General features: G+C 39.5%; 1 protein-coding gene across 27 annotated transcripts in view; it reads right to left on the bottom strand.

The window, feature by feature from the left end:
- The window catches only part of MAP4 (microtubule associated protein 4), a 204,940-nt gene that overhangs the window by 97,041 nt on the left and 88,088 nt on the right, over positions 1 to 19,811 (bottom strand). For all 27 annotated transcript variants that reach the window (XM_077859059.1, XM_077859060.1, XM_077859047.1 and 24 more), the window contains one exon: positions 17,319 to 17,384. In XM_077859059.1, the coding sequence (XP_077715185.1) occupies positions 17,319 to 17,384 (66 nt within the window). The remainder of the gene's footprint in view (positions 1 to 17,318; positions 17,385 to 19,811) is intronic.

Below are 19,811 nucleotides of genomic sequence, written 5' to 3'. Positions count from 1 at the left end.
CCTGTGTGCTTTTCCATCTTCTTGCTCCCACAGTGCTCTGTTGGTGTTTTAGTGGGTATTCACATAAGCATCTTCTGAAGCAAGCTCCATCAGTGACCCAAAGCTGGCTATCTGATGATTCAGCAGTACTTCAATGTATAGCTTCCTATTTGCCAACTTTGGCTTATATCACCTCAACAAACATCTTTACCATCCCCTGAAGACATCTAAGAAACTAGTTTTGAAGGAGAACACTCTTCTAAATTTCTCTTTCCTGTGTTCTCAGCCTGAGTCCTAGAGGTAGTAAATGTTCCCTGTAACTGCTATTCTGGTATTCTTAGACTTTTCTTAGCCCTTAATTCCCTGGGCACCTGGGTGGCTCAGCTGGTTAAGTATCTGCCTTCAACTTGGGTCATGATCCTAAGAACCTGGGATGGAGCCCCACTTCAGGCTCTCTGGTCCGTGGGGAGTCTGTTTCTCCCTCTCCCTCTATCCCTTCCCCCTCCTTGTGCTCAATCTCTCTCTCTCTCTTGCTAACTCAAATAAATAAAAATCTTAAAAAAAAAATTAATTCCCGGGGGTATCCCTGGGTGGCTAGCGGTTTGGCGCCTGCTTTCAGCCCAGGGCATGATCCTGGAGTTCTGGGACTGAGTCCCACGTCACGCTCCCTGCATGGAGCCTGCTTCTCCCTTTGCCTGTGTCTCTGCCCCTCCCTCTCTCTCTCTCTCTCTCATGAGTGAATAAATAAAATATTAAAAAAAAAACTAATTCCCCCCCCTTTTTTAAAGACTTATTTATTTATTTATGAGAGAGAGAGAGAGAAAGGGGGGGAAGGCAGAGACACAGGCAGAGGGATAAGCAGGCTCCATGCAGAGAGCCCGAGGCGGGACTCGATCCCAGGACTCCAGGATCACGCCCTGGGCCAAAGGCAGGTGCTAAACCGCTAAGCCACCCAGGGATCCCCACTAATTCCCCTTTGAAATTACCGTGTGGTATTTCTCCTGATTAGACCCTGACTGATAAGAATATTGAAAGAGCAAAAATCTGTGAGATGGCTTAAATCCATATAAGAAATGGGGGACAGAACGGTATTTTTTTTTAAAGATTTTATTTATTTACTCATAGAGACACACAGAGAGAGAGAGAGGCAGAGGCACAGGCAGAGGGAGAAGCAGGCTCCATGCAGGGAGCCTGACGTGGGAATTGATCCATGGTCCCCAGGATCAAACCCCGGGCTGCAGGCGGCGCTAAACCACTGCGCCACTGGGGCTGCCCCAGAACGATATTTAAACCTAAGAAAATAAATCAGAAGGCACATGTTAATTTCTAATTAAAAGGCTATCATGTGCACAAGAGAACATACTGTATCTTTCTGCTCAGCACCAGTCACAGCAACGGCTGCTTCAAGAGAATATCTCTTTTTTTTTTTTTTAAATTTTTATTTATGATAGTCACACAGAGAGAGAGAGAGGCAGAGACACAGGCAGCGGGAGAATCAGGCTCCATGCACCGGGAGCCCGACGTGGGATTCGATCCCGGGTCTCCAGGATCGCGCCCTGGGCCAAAGGCAGGCGCCAAACCACTGCGCCACCCAGGGATCCCAAGAGAACATCTCTTTATTTTCCACAGAAAAACTGAAGACCAGAAATATTAACTGTTATTAACCAGAAAGCAGAACTCTTCAATGAAGACCTGTAAGGGGTTGAACATCAGTACTTACATTTCCAATTTGCACAGCTTTGTGTCTTCTCATTTCATTTTAAATTGCTGAAAAGCTACTGGAGAACCAGCCATGCCAGGTTTTTGCAGTGACAAAAGTCCTAAGTTAATTTTCTCACAAGAAACAAAAGCCCTTCCCTTCAGTTTGCCTGAAATTCTTTTAAAGAGTCACCTTCAATTTTGTCCTCTAGAAATAGAGCATCTCCAAAGACACAATGGACACCAGACATGTTCTATTTACATCCAATTAAAATAGTTATATAATCATTTAACTAGGAATGGGGGCTGATGACCAAACAGAGAGTGATTTGTTGGTAAAACCACTTCCTGGGCTGAATCCATAAGGTCTTTTGATGTGGACATTAATCATCATCCTCATATCAAATTACATTTATTAACCCCTTCAACCATGTTACAAAGCACTGAAAATAATTTTCTTTTTTTTTTTTTTTTTTTTTTTTTTACTTATGATAGTCACACAGAGAGAGAGAGGCAGAGACACAGGCAGAGGGAGAAGCAGGCTCCATGCACTGGGAGCCCGACGTGGGATTCGATCCCGGGTCTCCAGGATCGCGCCCTGGGCCAAAGGCAGGCTCCAAACCGCTGCGCCACCCAGGGATCCCTGAAAATAATTTTCTGTTAACCCCAGCAATTTTTATTATTCTTTGCCTCTTCAAGCTTGAGGAGGGCAAATAACTTTCCCAAGAGACCCAAGCTTATAGGGGGCACATCTACATCTGCTTTTCCCACAGCTTTCTAAATCTTAAAAAATCACTAAGAGGGACTCGTTTCCAGAAAGACATGTACCAATACCTGACCAAAAATACTGCAATTATATGTGGTCTTGCTCTTAAATTTCTTTTCCCCTGTGAGGTCTGAAACAAACAGAAAGAACCAACTGCTCAGACAAAGATGCTGGTTAAGAGAAAAGAAGGAAGCATGATCAAATTGCTTATGGCACATCACAATATACAAAATTTAAGTTAGACCATCGTTCTGTTTCTACACAAAATAGCACAGTGCTCTATTGCTCTTCTCAACATTCAACACAACAGTCATTACAGTCTAGACAGAAGCTTGTGATTTTTTTTTCCCACAGCATGGAAAGATCATAGCACAGGCTATTACTACAAGTATTTTTTTCAACCTCGGTGACAATGTTTTAGCCATGAGAAAATGTGTCAGGTAAAGAGGGAGGTGGAAAGTCATTGTAAATGTAACATTGTCAGGGCAATGGGAGTAACATCAGAGGAAATGGGTTAAAATAACACGTACTTGGGCTTTGCCCTGAAAGACCGGAAAGGATACATCTTTATCCTGGATAACTTAGAAACTGCCTGTTACATCTCTTACATGCTAGAGAAACACAGCAAGTAATTCTATAGGGGGATGTCCTGATCTCCTTTAGAATGAGCAGGAGACACACGGTAAAAGAAGTACCCCTCTGCTGCCAGAGAGTGAGCTCTTCTCTCTGCCTTAGCCAGTACCTCGATGAGGAAGCCCTCCCCATATCCCCATCACCTACTTTATGTCCTTTTAAACCCTTCCATCTTAGTACATACATCACTGCAAATTCAGGACAGACTTTCTTGGAGCCACATTTCTTTCCTTTGGGAGTTTTTCTTTTTTAAAAATTGCACATTCAACAACACGAGTCATTCAATAGCTACTGAGCACATACTATGATGCCAAACACTGTTCTAGGTGCTGGACCACAGCAGTGAGCAAAACAGAAACTCTATCCCTGTCATAATATTTATCTTCTAGCAGGGAAAGTGAGACAATAAGCAAGATAAATCATTAATCTGTACAAATTATAAAGTGACAAGTACCATGGAGAAAAATGAAAGCAGGGAAGTTGGGAGAGAAAAACAGAAGGGGTGTTCTTAGATAAAACAGAGAAAGACTCACTCAAAAGGTACAGAGTGAACTACAAGTATATCTGAGGGAAGAACAATCCAGGGAAAATAGCCAGGGCTCAGAGCCCAAAGTAAGGGCCCACCTGGCTTGTTCAGTAACAGCAACAAGAACACCAATGAAGCAAAGCTAGCAAAGGGGAGGGCTGACAAGGGTATCACATAGCCTTGTGGCAACTGGTAAGGACTCTGGCTTTTACTTTGAGATGGGAAACCACTGGAAGGGTTTTAAGCAAAAGAGTAAAGTGATCTATAAACAGGACCACTCTGGATACTGTTGAGAATATACTGTAGGGAGCAAACAAATGGAGGTGGGAGACTAATTTGGGAGGTTATTATGGTAGTGAAGAAAGGGGTCCAATCAGGCAAAAAACAGTGGGGGTGGTGAGAAGTGGTCAGGCAGATAATCTTCCAGGTAGATTTTTCTGACAAACCAGATGTGGGGTGGTGCAAGATAAAGAGATAGGGGAAGGGACGCCTGGGTGGCTCAGCAGCTGAACATCTGCCTTTGGCTCAGGTCGTGATCCTGGGGTTCTTGTTCTTGGATCAAGTACCACACTGGGCTTCCTGCAGGGAGCCTGCTTCTCCCTCTGCCTATGTCTCTGTCTCGGTCTCTCATGCATAAATAAAATCTTTTTTTTTTTTAAATATGCTGTTTATTTATTTTTTTTATTTATGATAGTCACACAGAGGGAGGCAGAGACATAGGCAGAGGGAGAAGCAGGCTCCATGCACCAGGAGCCTGACGTGGGATTCGATCCCAGGTCTCCAGGATCGTGCCCTGGGCCAAAGGCAGGCGCCAAACTGCTGCGCCACCCAGGGATCCCCATAAATAAAATCTTAAAGAGAGAGAGAGGGATAGGGGAAGTCAAACATTTAGGCTGGGCAACTAGAAGAACATTGTATTTCCATTTAATGAACGGGGAAGCAGGTTTTGGGTTTTGTTTTTTCTGTTTTGATTTTGGGGTGGGGGGTAGATTCGGTTCAGTTTAGGACATCTCATGTTTGTGATGTCGACTTTATATCCAAATGCAGATTTCAAGTTCTAATTTCAAATTTCCCTAGTACTCATCCAACCTCCTCGTGAAATTTAACTATTATTACACATCTGTTCCTACCAAATGTTCCTTATAACTCTTTATCATTTAAGCAATATTTACATATTTGTGTATTTCTCTCTGCAACTGGACAAACTAAAATCCACAAGATAGCTAATACATAAAGAATTACTGTGATTCTAAGGAGGTCTGTAGTGTATATGATGGTTAACTTGAAAACATCTTTTTTATTGAGCTCATTTATTTATTTTTACCATTTTTTATTTTTAGCATTTTTATGTATACACTTCAGTAGCCATTAAGTACATTCACAATGTTATGCAAACTCACTGCCATCCATCTCCAGAACTTTTATCATCTTGCAAAACTTAAACTCTGTCCCAAAGTTTCTGTCTCTATGAATTTGACTATTTCTATAGGGAATCTATATAATCATATAAGTAGAATCAGTATTTGTTCTTTTGTAACTGGCTTCTTTCACTCAGTATAATGTCGTCAAGGTGCACCCATATTGGAGCATGTATTTGCTCCACATTTTATTTTTCCATCCATCCATCAGTGGGCATGTGGGTTGCTTCCACCTTTTGGCCATTTTGAATAATGCTGCTATGAACACAGGTGTATAACTATGTCCAACTCTCTGCTTTCAATTCTTTCAGGTATATACCCAGAAGTGGGATTGCTGGATCATTCAGTAATTCTAATTTTTTGTAAAACTTCCAATCCACTTCCTATAGCGGTTGCACCACTTTATATTCCCACCAATTGTGCACAAAGGTTCCAGTTTCCCCACATCCGTACCAACACCTGTTATTTTATTTACATTTTTTTAGAAAATAGTCATCCTAATGAGTGTGAAGTGATATTTCATTGAGGTTTTGATTTGTATTTCCCTAATGATTAGTGATGTTGAGCATATTTGCATATGCTTATCCCTATTTGCAGATCTTCTGTGGGGGAACTGTCTATTCAAGTCCCTTGCACATTTTTAATCTAGTTGTTTGTTTATGTGTTGTGGAGCTATAGGCATGTTTTATATACTCTGGATATTAATCTCTTATTCAGACATATATTTTATGAAAATTTCCCCCATTCTGTGGGTTGCCTTCTACTGATAGTGTCCTCTGATGCACAAAAGTGCATAAGTTCAACTTTGATGTGTACAGTTTATCTATTTTTACTTGTGGACTGTATTTTGGTATCCTACTCAAGAAATTACTTCCAAATCCAAAGCCACGAAGCTTTTGCCCTATGTTTTCTTCTAAGAATTTTATAGTTTTGGCTCCTATGTTTAGTCTTTAATCCGTTTTGTGTTAATTTTTGCATATGGTGTAGAGTTAGGGTACAATGTCACTCTTTTGTGTATGGATATACAGCTGTCCTAACACACTATTTGTTGAAATCATTTGACTAAATTTTCAAGGATTTATTTATGGGCTTTCTATTCTATTCCTTGATTTATATGTCTATATTTATCCGAGAACCACACCATTTTGATTACTGTAGCATTGTAATGAAGTACTGAAATCAGGAAGTGTGAAATCTCCAACTTTATTCTCTTTCAAGACTGTTTTGGTTATTTAGGGTCCTTTGAGATTCCATATAAATTTTAGGATTAAAAAAAAAAATTTAGGATAGATTTTCCTATTTCTACCAAAAAATTGGTTGGATTTTGAAAGAAAAAAATCGGGATCCCTGGGTGGCCCAGCGGTTTGGTGCCTACCTTTGGCCCAGGGCGCAATCCTGGAGACCCAGGATCGAATCCCACGTCGGGCTCCCAGTGCATGGAGCCTGCTTCTCCCTCTGCCTATGTCTCTGCCTCTCTCTCTCTCTATGACTATCATAAATAAAAATAAATAAATAAATAAATAAATAAATAAATAAATAAATAAATAAATAAAAATTGAAAGAAAAAAATCATCTTTTGAAAAAGCATTTAAATCTTCCTACCAATGACTGACATTTTACTGCTGCTTGGGAAGCTCCTAGAAGCTCACAGTTGTAGCAATCATTTGTAAATATGCTTTTATCCACAGCCTAGAATTTTTCAAAAGGAATTAATCCATGAGCACTGTAAAAACCATGTAGGAGTTAATTATTCAAATTTTTCCTTTAAAACATTAGAGCCGTTGGGACGCCTGGGTGCCTCAGTGGCTGAGCGTCTGCCTTCAGCCCAGGGCATGATCCTGGGGTGCTGGGATGGAGTCCCACATCAGGCTCCCTGCATGGAGTCTGCTTCTCCCTCTGCCTAAGTCTCTGCCTCTCTCTCTCTTTCTCTCTCATGAATAAATAAAACCTTTAAAAAATAAAAAATAAAACATTAGAGCCTTAAAATACATGAATTAAAAACTAATCAAACTGAGAAATAAAAGACAGTTCAACAATGATTATTGGAGACTTCAAAATCCCACTTTCAATAATTAATAGAACTAGAGAGAATACCAATAATGAATAGTGGACCTGAATAACATTATAAACCAACTAGACCTAACAGATGTTTTATGGAACATTCCATGCAACAACAGCAGAATATACACTCTTCTCAAGTACACATGGAACATTTTTCTAAGACAGACCATATGTTAGGCCATAAAACAAGCCTGAATATATTTAAAAGGACTGAAATCATACGAAGTATGTTCTACAACTACAATGGAATGAAATTATAAAATGTCAACTGAAGGCAGTTTGTGAAATTCACAAATAGTGGAAATTAACAACACACTTAAGTTACCAATCAAAGAAATCACACACAATCAGAAAACAGTTTAAATGAAAATGAAAACATGAGACACCCCAACTTATAAGATACAGATAAAGAAGTGCTTAGAGGGAAATTTATAGCTGTAAATACCTACATTAAAGGGAGGGTTTAAAAATAAATCACAAATCAATAACATAATTTTCCACCTTAAGAAACCAGAAGAGGGCAGCCCCGGTGGCGCAGCGGTTTAGTGCTGCCTGCAGCCTGGGGTATGATCCTGGAGACGCAGGATCGAGTCCCATGTCGGGCTCCCTGCATGGAGCCTGCTTCTCCCTCTGCTTGTGTCTCTGCCTCCCTCTCGCTCTTTCTGAATAAATAAATAAATAAATCTTAAGAAAGAAAGAAAAGAAAAGAAAAGAAAAGGAAAGAAAGAAAGAAAGAAAGAAAGAAAGAAAGAAAGAAAGAAAGAAAGAAAGAAAAAGAAACCAGAAGAGCAAACTAAGCCCAAAGCAAGCAGAAGAAAGGGAATAATAAAATGAGTGAAAATAAATGAAGTAGAAAACAGAAAAACAGAGAAAACTCAACAAAACCAAAAGTTGATCCTTTTGAAAAGATTGACAAATTTGACAAATCTTTAACTGTACTGATCAGGAAAAAGAGACAGGACTGAAATTACTGAACTCAGAAATCCAAGAAGAGATATCAACACCAATTTTACAGAACTAAAAGGGTTTATAAGGGAAAATTAGAAATGGCATGTCAACAAAGTAAAGATGAAATAGCCAAATTCCTTAAAAGAAAGGAACTACTGAAACTGATTCCAGAAGAAAAAATTAGGATGGAAAATTCCAGAACTAATTTTTGTGATTAGTTCTAGTTTCTAACAATTAGGTTCTGGAAATTAGTTCCATGATAGGTGGAATTCCTTCAAATTTCCTTCTATAGAATTCAAGAACCTCATTCCTTATGATAAGGCATAAACAGAGGAATCTTGCTGAATTAACCTCTTGGTTAATTAGACACCTCCCGTCCAATCTTACTTAAAAGTCCATGTTTTACTCTACCCAGCTGCATGTAGGTGTGATTTGATTGCCCTTTATTTCAACCAAACCAGAGTTTTCTGCCTCGTATCATTTCTGATGCTAGTGATGAGACATCTGCAGGCTGGCCAGAAAAAGTGCCAGAAGCACAACAGTTAACCAAGAAATGGCACAGGATTAAGGCCACTTTGTCCACAGAAGTGACAAAGTTAATAATACTTCATCATACTGGCTTTTCCTCTTTCCAATTTCACTCTTCCTAGCCCCCTACCCTTTGTTTCATGGCATCACTTCTCAAAATAAACTACTTACCTACATACAAAGCCCTTGCCTTGACTTGGATTTTCTACTAGAAAGTAGTGCCTTAAAAATGCCTTTATAGGGATGCCTGGGTGGCTCAGTGGTTGAGCATCTGCTTTTAGCTTAGGTCGTGAACCCATGGTCCCAGGATCAAGTCCTGCATGGAGCCTGCTTCTCCCTCTGCCTCTGTGTCTCTCATGGATAAATAAATAAAAATCTTAAAAAAAAAAAAAAAAGGCCTTTATAGGTCCATTCCTTCCAACTGTCTTTGTGAGGCTTCATTAGCACTTAGAAGACCCACTGTGATATGACATACTATGGGAGAAAGAATACAGGGCTCATCAGCCTAGGATCAGTTTTGAGCTCTATTATTAACCTAACTTCTTCAAAAGAAAGACAAATATACTGTTACACATTCCAAAAAAAGTTTACAAATTCTAATGTATTATACAAATGAAAGTAATCCTTATTATTCATGAGATGTATCAGAAAAACCAGTTTGAGTCTACATTCAGGTAAAAATACAAAGTCAATATACCGAAGCTGAGTGTGAATATTAGTTGAGTAAAACTCCTCCGGCCTCTGACAGAATATGACTGTATCTGTGACGCTTTAATTTATTTTTAGAAAGGAGAATGTATTCATAATTACTTATGAAATTGCAAATGAAGAAAAATATTCTATTATCTACATATGCCTTTTGGCATAAGGTGGAGTTTCATTCCATAAAGAGAATCAAATCATATAAACAAAGTTATGGCTTAAAAAGTATATCAGAATAACAGATTCACTCAACACTCAGGAAGAAGCTGTTCTGTCTTATTCAATACCAAGCTCCAAAAAGAAACTAAAATAGGGACACCTGGATGGCTCAGTGGTTGAGCACCTGCCTTCGGCTCATGTTGTGATCCTGGAGTCCTGGGACCGGGTCCGCATCGGGCTTCCTGTGTGGGGCCTGCTTCTCCTTCTGCCTAAGGCTCTGCCTCCCCCCCTCCCCCATGAATAGATAAATAAAATCTTTTTCTTAAAAGAAGAAAGAAACTAAAATCAAATGGCTCACTGTACAATTAAATGCTCTGTGCACAAGCTGGTTTTCAAGGGAGTCCTAAATATCCACGAATGGAATGTAACATATTGTATTAACGGGTGTATGTGGAATTTTCTGAGAAGTTTTACATTTTTACCAGAAAACCATGAACCAACAATAAAACTTCAAGAAACATTAGGTGTTTGTATTTTACTGATGTGTCTCCAACATGCATCTCATATCTGGAAAAAAGAAAGAAAAAAACCAAATCTTTATTTCCAGGATTCAAGGAGCAGGAAAGGAGAAAGGATGTCTTGCTGTGTCTACATCTAGGAACACAGTGTCAGCTTTATGTTTGGGTTTCATTTATAAGTTATGTCAACTTAGAGGAGGGTTATAATAACTGTTTAGAAACTCTAACATTATAGATTTGTATTTCTTCTAAGATTTCACTTTTTTGGTTTCTCAGAATTTTTCTAATGCTAAATTCCTTGAATTCTATCTGATGCTACAGGAGACAATGATGAAACACCTGAGATCTCATTTGTGTCATTACATTCCAACAAAGCAAATTTTTTTAAAGATTTATTCATTCATTCATTCATTCATTCATTCATTCATTCATTCATAGACACAGAGAAAGAGGCAGAGACACAGGCAGAGGGAGAGGGAGAAGCAGGCTCCATGCAGGGAGCCCAATGTGGGACTCAATCCCAGGTCTCCAGGATCACACCCCAGGCTGCAGGCGGTGCCAAACCGCTGCACCACCAGGGCTGCCCCCAACAAAGCAATTTTATGTTTCCCTGCAGGCATGACCTAGGGGATTGATATCACATCACATTCAGAACGCTTCTCACAATAAGAGACCACTTAGTCACAATGGAAACCAGCAGTAACACTGCATCTAGCTTAGCCTCCATGGTAGCAAAGACATTTACTTATACCACAAATAATTTGTGGTTAAGTCTTATAAAGACTTCAATTTAATGGAAACAGCGTCAATATAAAATTGAGGATAATCCACTCTTACATGTGACTTAGAAACGAAGTGGACATTCTGTTCCCACCCCATCAGCCCTGTGTCTTTGTCCAGAATCCTATCTAGCCTCCTAACTCCACCATATTATGAGGTCTACAAGGGGGAAAGAATCCAATAGTAGCCAGGTTTCATCACAATGGTTTTTGTTGTTGCTGTTTTTAAAAAGATTTTTATTTATTTTTGGAAAGAGAGTGAGGAGGTGGTGAGGGGGGAGCGCAGAGGGAGAGAATCCTCTGACTTCCAGCAGAGCCCAGAGTCAGACATGGGGCTCGATCTCACAACCCGTGAGACCATGACCTGAGCCGAAATTGAGAGCCAGACACTTAACCTACTGAGCCACCCAGAAACCCCTCATCTCATTTTCATGAAAATGAATATACTAATAAGATCTGAGAATATAATATATTAATCTCACCAAAAGGGTTAATCCTAGTGTAACTTGTAAGAAAGTGAGGTTCGTGAATTATTTATAGTATTTAAATTCTTGTGCTTATTTTATTTTTTTTAAATTTTTATTTATTTATGATAGTCACACAGAGAGAGAGAGAGGGGCAGAGACACAGGCAGAGGGAGAAGCAGGCTCCATGCACCGGGAGCCCGACGTGGGATTCGATCCCGGGTCTCCAGATCGCGCCCTGGGCCAAAGGCAGGTGCTAAACTGCTGCGCCACCCAGGGATCCCAAATTCTTGTGCTTTAAACCTAAGAAGAGATTGTGTTAAGCCCTCTTAATAAAAGAAAACCTAAGATGGTGTCTGGCTGGCTCAGTTGGTGGAGCATGTGACTCAATCCTGGGGTGGTAGGTGAAGAGATTACTTAAAAACAAAATCTTAAAAAAAAAAAAAAAAAAAAAAAAAGGAGAAAAAGGAGCGGTACCTGGTGACTCAGTCAGTTAAATGTCCGCCTTTGGCTCAAATCATGATCCCAGAGTCCTGGAATTGAGCCTGCAGCTCCTTGCTCAGCAGAGAGTCTGCTCTTCCCTCTCCCTCCCCCTGCTCGTTCTCTCTCTGACTCACTCTCTTTAATATAATATAATATAATATAATATAATATAATATAATATAATATAATATAATACAAAATAAAATAAAATGGAAATCTAAGAACACTAAATTGAGCTTTATTAACAAAAAAAAAAAAAAAATGTCTGCCAAGAGGCGCCTAGGTGGCTCAGTCGGTTGGGTGCCTGTCCTTGGCTCAGGCCATGATCCTGGGGGTCCTGGGATTGAGCATCGTGTCAGGCTCCCTGTTCAGTGGGGAGCCTGCTTCCCCCTCTCTCCCTCTGCAGCTCCCTCTGTAGCTCCCCCTGCCTGTGATTGCTTGCACACATGCGCACTCTCTCTCTCTCTCTCTCTCTCTCAAATAAATAATCTCAAAAAAGAGAAATGTCGGCGAAGCTAAAAAAGATGTTTATACCACGCAAATTACCTTAGGCATAGAATTTTTCAATGTCTTAATTCAGCAACATACTGCATTTGCAAATCTACCTACTGCAAAGAAACACTAACCCAGAATGGATAGGGAGTTGGGCATTCTGTTGAATTCTTCCCAGTTGCAGCATACTAGAGATCATCAAATAATAAAGTTACAAACCTAAAATGTCATCGAATTTAACATTTTCAATTGATAATTCAGAAGCTATTTTAGGAAGACTGTGAACATGAATTTTAACTAACCATACATGTATCAGAAGGCATCTAACAATAATTGATATGCCATGAAACTCGAGTTAACCACATATTGCTGGTCTGCCAACTGTTTTTCTCATCAAATGCTATACAATATCAGTCATTTGGGCTTCTTAAGTCTTACAAATTCTGGATAAAAAGGAGGTACTCTGAGAATCAAAAAGTGACAACACGGTCAAAATGAAAATGCCTGGCAAAAAGTAAAAAGCCCACACAGTTATGAAATTATTACGAATGCGATCAGAAGCTTAGTTAGACTGAGAACTCATTTCTCAAGAGTCTTTATTTGCCAAACTCATGTCTTATTCACATCATACTTCAATAATTAAGACTCCAACCAAAATCCAGTCTGTTAGGTGTTAATGTAAGATGTTTATTAGTGAAATTTATTTAGCACAATGATCACATTAAAATGTCCCAATATACAAACTGTTGAAATCTAAAGTCACAAAATATATAAACTCAGGTACACGAATGAGATTATATAAAATATTATTTGTAAACAAAGTTCTACATCTTCAACATTGGGCCGAAAAAGGAAAAAAAAAAAAGAGAGAGAGAGAAAGATTACATATAAAAAACATTATATTTCAATAGAACAACCCTGACAGATCTGGCAACCTCACACTTGGGTGTGACCACAATGGGGCAACACAGCATTTCCTTACAGAACTGGCTGCTTCATACAAAGCTATATGTGAAACAAAATGAAACATCCAAGGAGAAAGAGAGCTAACAAGATATACCACATTTCAGCTGGCTAGTAGTAGAAAATTTCAATTCCATTAAAAAAAAAACACATATAATGGGGGGAAAAAGTCAAACAAAAACAGCAAAATGGAAATAAAGATGGAATAAATCAAGGAGATGGAATGTGAGTGTGTCCCTTGACCACTGCCAGAGTAGAGCTGCACCCAGGCTTCTCCAAACACCTGTCACTTAGACAAGCTGTAGAGACTAATTAGAAGTGATAGAAAAATGTCATCCATGATCCTTAAAAAGTTAGCATTACCAGTTTTGAAAAGTTCCCTAGCTAAAAAACCAAAACCAAATCAAACAAACACAAAGAGAACCAAAAAACATACTGAACAACTGCACCACAAAGGGAAAATGCCACATTTTATTTGATGGGTGCTCTCCTATGGTACGAGTTTTCTTTCATATTTTATCAAATGCTTAGAAGGTAAGCATCAGCATTTCTCTCTAAAATGTGCCTCCTTTAAGTGTCTTTTCTCCACTAACTCACAGAAGTCATTACAGGGATCAGTTTGAACTACCATAATAGTCTGATTTTTCCAGCTCAAATGCAATTCTGTGTCAAGAGAATCTAAAATAATGTACATCTCAAAATCTTCCTCAGAACATCCTGCCAATTATTTATTTTAATTTGAAACAATAAGTTGGTGATTATGATAACCTCCATAATCAGTAAGAGGACAGAAAATTAAAGAGTATTTCACATTCTGAATCTTAAACCAGAACTCCTCTAAGAGTTCAAAACATGGCCCAGGTTTTATATTCTATTTCTAAAAATCCAATCAAAGCTTATTATCTGAAAAGTTCCGCAGTACTTTTCCCAAATGGCTCTTCTAGGTTTTCTAGCTATTACTGTGGGAAAATGAGGCATAAGAGTAAGAAAGTCCCATTGGGACAATCTTCAGAATACACTGAGTATAAATGCTAATATACATGGTAAAAGTCTTCACATGTGGTCCACCAATCCCACTGGCATGCTGGCTGCCCCAGAGGTCAAAGGGATACCAGACATTATCTGAACAGAGTTCGAGTTCAATCTGATAACTATTTATTTCCTTAGAAAACTGATACGCTGGTTGTGGTTCTTCAGTGTACTGTGATGTATTTTCAGTCCCATGTTTTTACAGAAAAAGTTGTTTTCTTTCTGTATCAATATCCCAGTAGCCTAACAATACAGGGTTGCATTTTCTTTAACTTCTCAATTCTTGTTTTGATAGCTCATGACCATGTTATGAAAGTAACTTTAATTATCAGATTTCATACACAACAAAAGGTGATCAGATTTTCAAGAGAATCTAAGCCTCGAGACAAATAAACCATAATTTCGTCATAGAAACAATTCCAGCCCAACTTACAAATAACAAAAGATTGTTTAATTTGAGGAAATGCTTTTCAATGTTCAATCAGAGCTACTCTAAATTGGAAAACTTTAAATTAAAATAGCTATCATTATTCAGATTTTTAGTAAGGTGGAGAGAAACACCTGAAAGATTACCCTTCCCTAAAAGCAAGCTCATAGAGGGGGAGAGAAGGGAGAGGGAGAGGAAAGGGAGGGTCAGCTGCAGTACTGGTGGACTCAATCCCTTTATGAAAGCACATGTTCTCTTTTGGTGTTACGAGATCCTGATTCATTTTGAAGATCTGAAAACCAAATGGAAAAGGCCAACTCAAAATATTTAAAGAAAAGAAAAACATGAGATTGAATTAAATGATGAAATGAGTTTTAAAAGAGAACACGAAACAAAAGACCTTAAGATGACCTTTATAAAATACTAAAATTTAAAAAAAGAATTCATCTTGTACTTTGTGCTAACAAAGGGAAAGGAGGTTCCATCAAGCCCTGCAGAGCACAAGAAGAAGCAGGTGGTTTGCTCAGGCATCAGCAGAAATAGGCCCCGGAGAACTACCCTCAGCTTCTTTTACACCGTGTCCAGGAAGGAAAAGCAAAGCTCTGCAAAATGCTGAAGGTTTTAGAAGTGTAACGGTGCTTAGGAAAGATCACTGGCCTGGTGTTGCAGCAGCCCCAGTGTGGAGAGACACGCTAGGCTTCTAGGAGGAGAAAAATAGAAAGGGAGGAAGAAGTAGGAAGAGGAAGGAAAGGGCAGAAAAGCACAGGTCATTAGTAAACAGCAAGTTCAACATGGCAAGATGCTCATAAACCCTTTATAGTTATCAGTGGAGAGCTGGTCTGCAATTAGGACTAGAGACAAAATCCTGAACAAAACAGCAATGGGAATTTTCAAATGGTACTGGGCTACGTGCTCTGCTTTAGTAATGGCCAAATTAGAATAAGGTCACAACATGCTCCAGAAACATGCACTCTCAGTCCCCCTCCCTGTTCCTTCCCCACCCCTGGTGAAGCATGCAGATTTTCAAGCTGTCAAATGCAGAATGCACACATCTTCCCAGGTATGCAAACTACAGTCTAACTGCTGCCATAATGTCACTGGGCAGTTCATAAATATCTGAGTTCTTTTTTGTCACCAGGGAACTAAAAGTCTGAAAACAGTAAGGGCCAGGCTGCATGTTTTTCCAGTTCTTTTTTTTTCCCCCCTATGCTATTAGGAGTTGGGATGGGAAGCAACCGATACACAGAGTTTGTGCCTCTTCTGGTCATACTTGACATCTTGCTAGAGACAAAATATATTCTAACTTTGATAGCTATTTCCTTTCTGGGTGCAAATGGCACCAGCTCTTTCAACTGGCTCATCCAATCAACCTGCTCCAAGCCTTTCTTTTCCTTGGCATGCCCTCCTGGTTGAAGAATGCTGAACTTAACTCATTTTTTTAAAAGTTCACATTCAAGCTTCTCCTTTAATCACCAGGATATTTCCATACATGCTTCCTTAAAACTGTATCACACAGATGACTTGGCTTTCGAAGCAAGCACAGAAACAGTCAATAATATAGCAAAGATGATCAAGGAAATAAAAAATTTCAGTTCACAAAACTGGAAGATAAAGTGGCACTTCTGGTTATTTTTATTTTTACCTTTCAAAGTAAAGAGTTTCTAAGTTATGAGCTGCTAATAAGGATGTCAATGTCACTGGGTAAAAACTACATTTGACACAAATGGAAAACAGCCATCTGTAAATCTATGGTACAAAGATATATACAACATTTCCAAAGGTCAGAGAATAAAGGATAAATCCTGGATTAATTGCTGTTGCTAACAGAAGGATCTCTGGAAGCCTTAAAAACCAAGAAATTGTATGGCGGCTCAAGAAAAGTCTTCTCCAGGCTGAGGCATGCATACAAGAGAAACACTGACACAACCCATATCTAGTGCTTGCCTCCAATGCAGGAATGCCAACCAAATGTTATACCCCAGTTAAGAGCACACAATGTGGCAAAGAACAATTTACTTGACCATTACATGTCTTTTCATTTGGGTCAACAGTGTCAACCTGATCACAACTGCAAAGTAAGTGCAGTTACTCACAAAAATACAACCTGACTCTCCTACCAGCTACCTAAGAGAAGATTTGCATAATACATTCCTATGAACCCTGCTACTGCTTCGAGAATTCTGCTCAATACAGACACATTGTAGGTCGGGGGCTGGTGCTAGTTATGAGGTGGGAAGCCACAGGACCTCAGTATTAGCTGATGGGAGTATCAAAGCCCTAGTTCATGGGCTAGGAGTTAGACACCGATTTCAAAAGTAACAGTTAAACAGGGGAAAAAATGAAAAGAAAAAGACTGAAGAATTTTAATTTGCGGCTCACAGGTTTCCTAACATCAAGCCATAGAAAGTAAGCTAAGTGCACTGTATAAAAGAGCTGTAGTGGCCAAAGGTCTCCAATATAAGATATTTTGATGATGATTAGTCTGTATCTTATTATAAGCGTATTTTTAAGATTGATCCAGCTCTTGTGGATCAAACTACAACCAATAGTCAAGAAAAGTCCAAGGAAATTCACTCTTCTTTTCTGCTGTTGGAGATGTTATATGGCAGATGGCCCTGGATTTGTATACATCCAGCAAGAACAATAATACCTTCAGAAATAATTCTTGTGACAAGAATTCAATCCTCATAGGAGCTCATCAAGGTGTTTACTGTGACTGTTTAGGGAATGCTGGGATCCACTTACCTGCAGTATCATTGCCTTCTATTCCATGATCACCGTTGGCTAGCCCTGTTGGTTTCGATGGAGCACCTGCAACAACCACAAAGGATAATTACTCAAGGTGACAGACAGCGACAGGAAACAGATTCGACGCTATCTAACCAGGTAGAATTCTGTCACTCTTCACAGCAGCAACTTAAAGCAGATAAAAATCTGTCTAAAAGTTAAAGACTCAATAAAAGGAAACCAGAAAAACAGAACAGAACAAAGTCATTCAACTTTATGATACTCAAACTCTACTCTATAGAACCATCCTTCTCAATAAGAATGCTGAAATCTTTTCTGTTCTATAAACTGTCAAAGATTACCATTTATATTCCATAAAACCATTATGAAGCACCACAGGTTCTGTATATGTGATTCAAATCCAATGCTACAAGGGCACAGGGCCATTTAAAACAACTCTCATGGGCAGCCCGGGTGGCTTGGTGGTTTAGAGCCGCCTTCAGCCCAGGGCATGATCCTGGAGACCTGGGATCAAGTCCCACATCGGGTTCCCTGCATGGAGCCTGCTTCTCCCTCTGCCTGTGTCTCTGCCTCTCTCTCTCCCCCCTCTCTGTGTTTCTCATGAATAAATAAATAAAATCTTTTAAAAAATAAAAATAAAAAATAAATAAAAATAAAACAACTCTCATGGGACACCTAGGTGGCTCAGCGGTTAAGTGTCAGCTGTCAGCTCAGAGCGTGATCCTGGAGACCCGGGATCGAGTCCCACGTCAGGCTCCCTGCATGGAGCCTGCTTCTCCCTCTGCCTGTGTCTTTGCCTCTCTCTGTGGGTCTTTCATGAATGAATAAAATCTTAAATAAATAAATAGATAGATAGATAGATAGATAGATAGATAACAACTCTCACATAAAAAGTCCAGGGAGGGCATCATCATTGCTTCTGAGGGCGAGAATTACATGGTCACCAGTATCACTTCTGGAAGTAGAGAACAGTTTTTGGTTTTGTTCTTTAATATTAGTTATTCTAATAGAATACAGTTGTGCCTCATTCCCTAATAACTGAAGATGTTAAAAGCATCTCTACATGTGTTTTGCCATCCTTTTCTTTAGTGAACTGAATGGTCAAATTTTTTGATCATTTTCATTTGGGTTGTTTTCCTCTTAATTGAGCGTTGAGGATTCCTTATATATTCTGAATACCAACCCTTTATCAGATGAATTCTACAAATATTTCCTCTCAGCTTGTAACTTGGATTTTCAATCTTTTTTTTTAAAGATTTTATTTATTTATTCATGAAAGATATAGAGACAGGCAGAGACACAGGTAGAGGGAGAAGCAGGCCCCCTGTGGGGAGCCCAATGGGGAACTCAATCCAGGACCCCAAGATCATGACCTGAGCCAAAGACAGATGCTCAGCCACTGAGCCACCCAGACGCTCCGGATTTTCATTTTCTTAACTTTATCTTTTGCAGAGCAAAAGTTTAAATTTTGATGAACTCTGGTTTTTCACTTTTCCCTAATGCCTTCTTAGGCTTTCAGTGAGGTATCTAAGAAATCTTTCTCTAGAGGCTTCTGGGTGGCTCAGTCGGCTGCATGACCAACTCTTGGTTTCAGCTCAGATCTTGATCTCAAGGTTGTGAGTTCTAGCCCCACAGTGACTCCATGCTGAGCGTGGAGCCTACTTAAAACTCTAAAAAACTTTGCAGTGCCTGGGTGGCTCAGTCAGTTAAGCATCTGCCTTCAGCTCAGATCATGATCCCAGAGTCCTGGGATCGAGCCCTTCATCAGGCTCCCTGCTCTGCTTCCCCATCTCCCTCGACTTACTGTTCCCCTTGCTTGTACTCTCTCTCTCTGTGTCAAATAAATAAAATCTTTAAAAAATAATATATTAAACATTTTAAAAATATTATTTATTTATTAGAGATATATATATATAGAGAGAGAAGCAGGCTCCATGCTGGGAGCCTGACATGGGACTCGATCCCAGGTCTCCAGGATCACACCCTGGGCTGATGGCGGCGCTAAACCGCTAAGCCACTGGGGCTGCCCTAAAAAATTTTCGATAAAAAATTTTTAAAAGAAATCTTCAGGGGATCGCTGGATGGCTCAGCAGTTTAGCGCCTGCCTTTGGGCCAGGGCATGATCCTGTAGTCCTGGGATCAAGTACCGCGTCAGGCTCCTGGAGTGGAGCCTGCTTCTCCCTCTGCCTGTGTCTCTGCCCCTCTCTCTTTTTCTCTATCATGAATGAATAGATAAAATCTTTAAAAAAAGAAATCTTTGTCCAACCCAAGGTCATAGGATTTTTCTATGTTTTCCTCTAGAACTCTTAAGCTTTCAAATTTAGATCTCATACTGAGGCCTGTGATACATGATAAATTTTGTATATGATGTTAGATATGGTCTAGATTTTGTTTTGTTTTGTTTGAAGATTTTATTTATTTATTCATGAGAGACACAGAGAGGGAGAGGCAGAAATATAGGCTGAGGGAGAAGCAGGCTCCATGCAGGAA

This window comes from Canis aureus, chromosome 19 (assembly GCF_053574225.1).
Source record: "Canis aureus isolate CA01 chromosome 19, VMU_Caureus_v.1.0, whole genome shotgun sequence".
Lineage (NCBI taxonomy): Eukaryota > Metazoa > Chordata > Mammalia > Carnivora > Canidae > Canis > Canis aureus.
The sequence above is the reverse complement of the archived record's forward strand: the minus strand, read 5'-3'. Positions and strand labels throughout refer to the sequence as shown.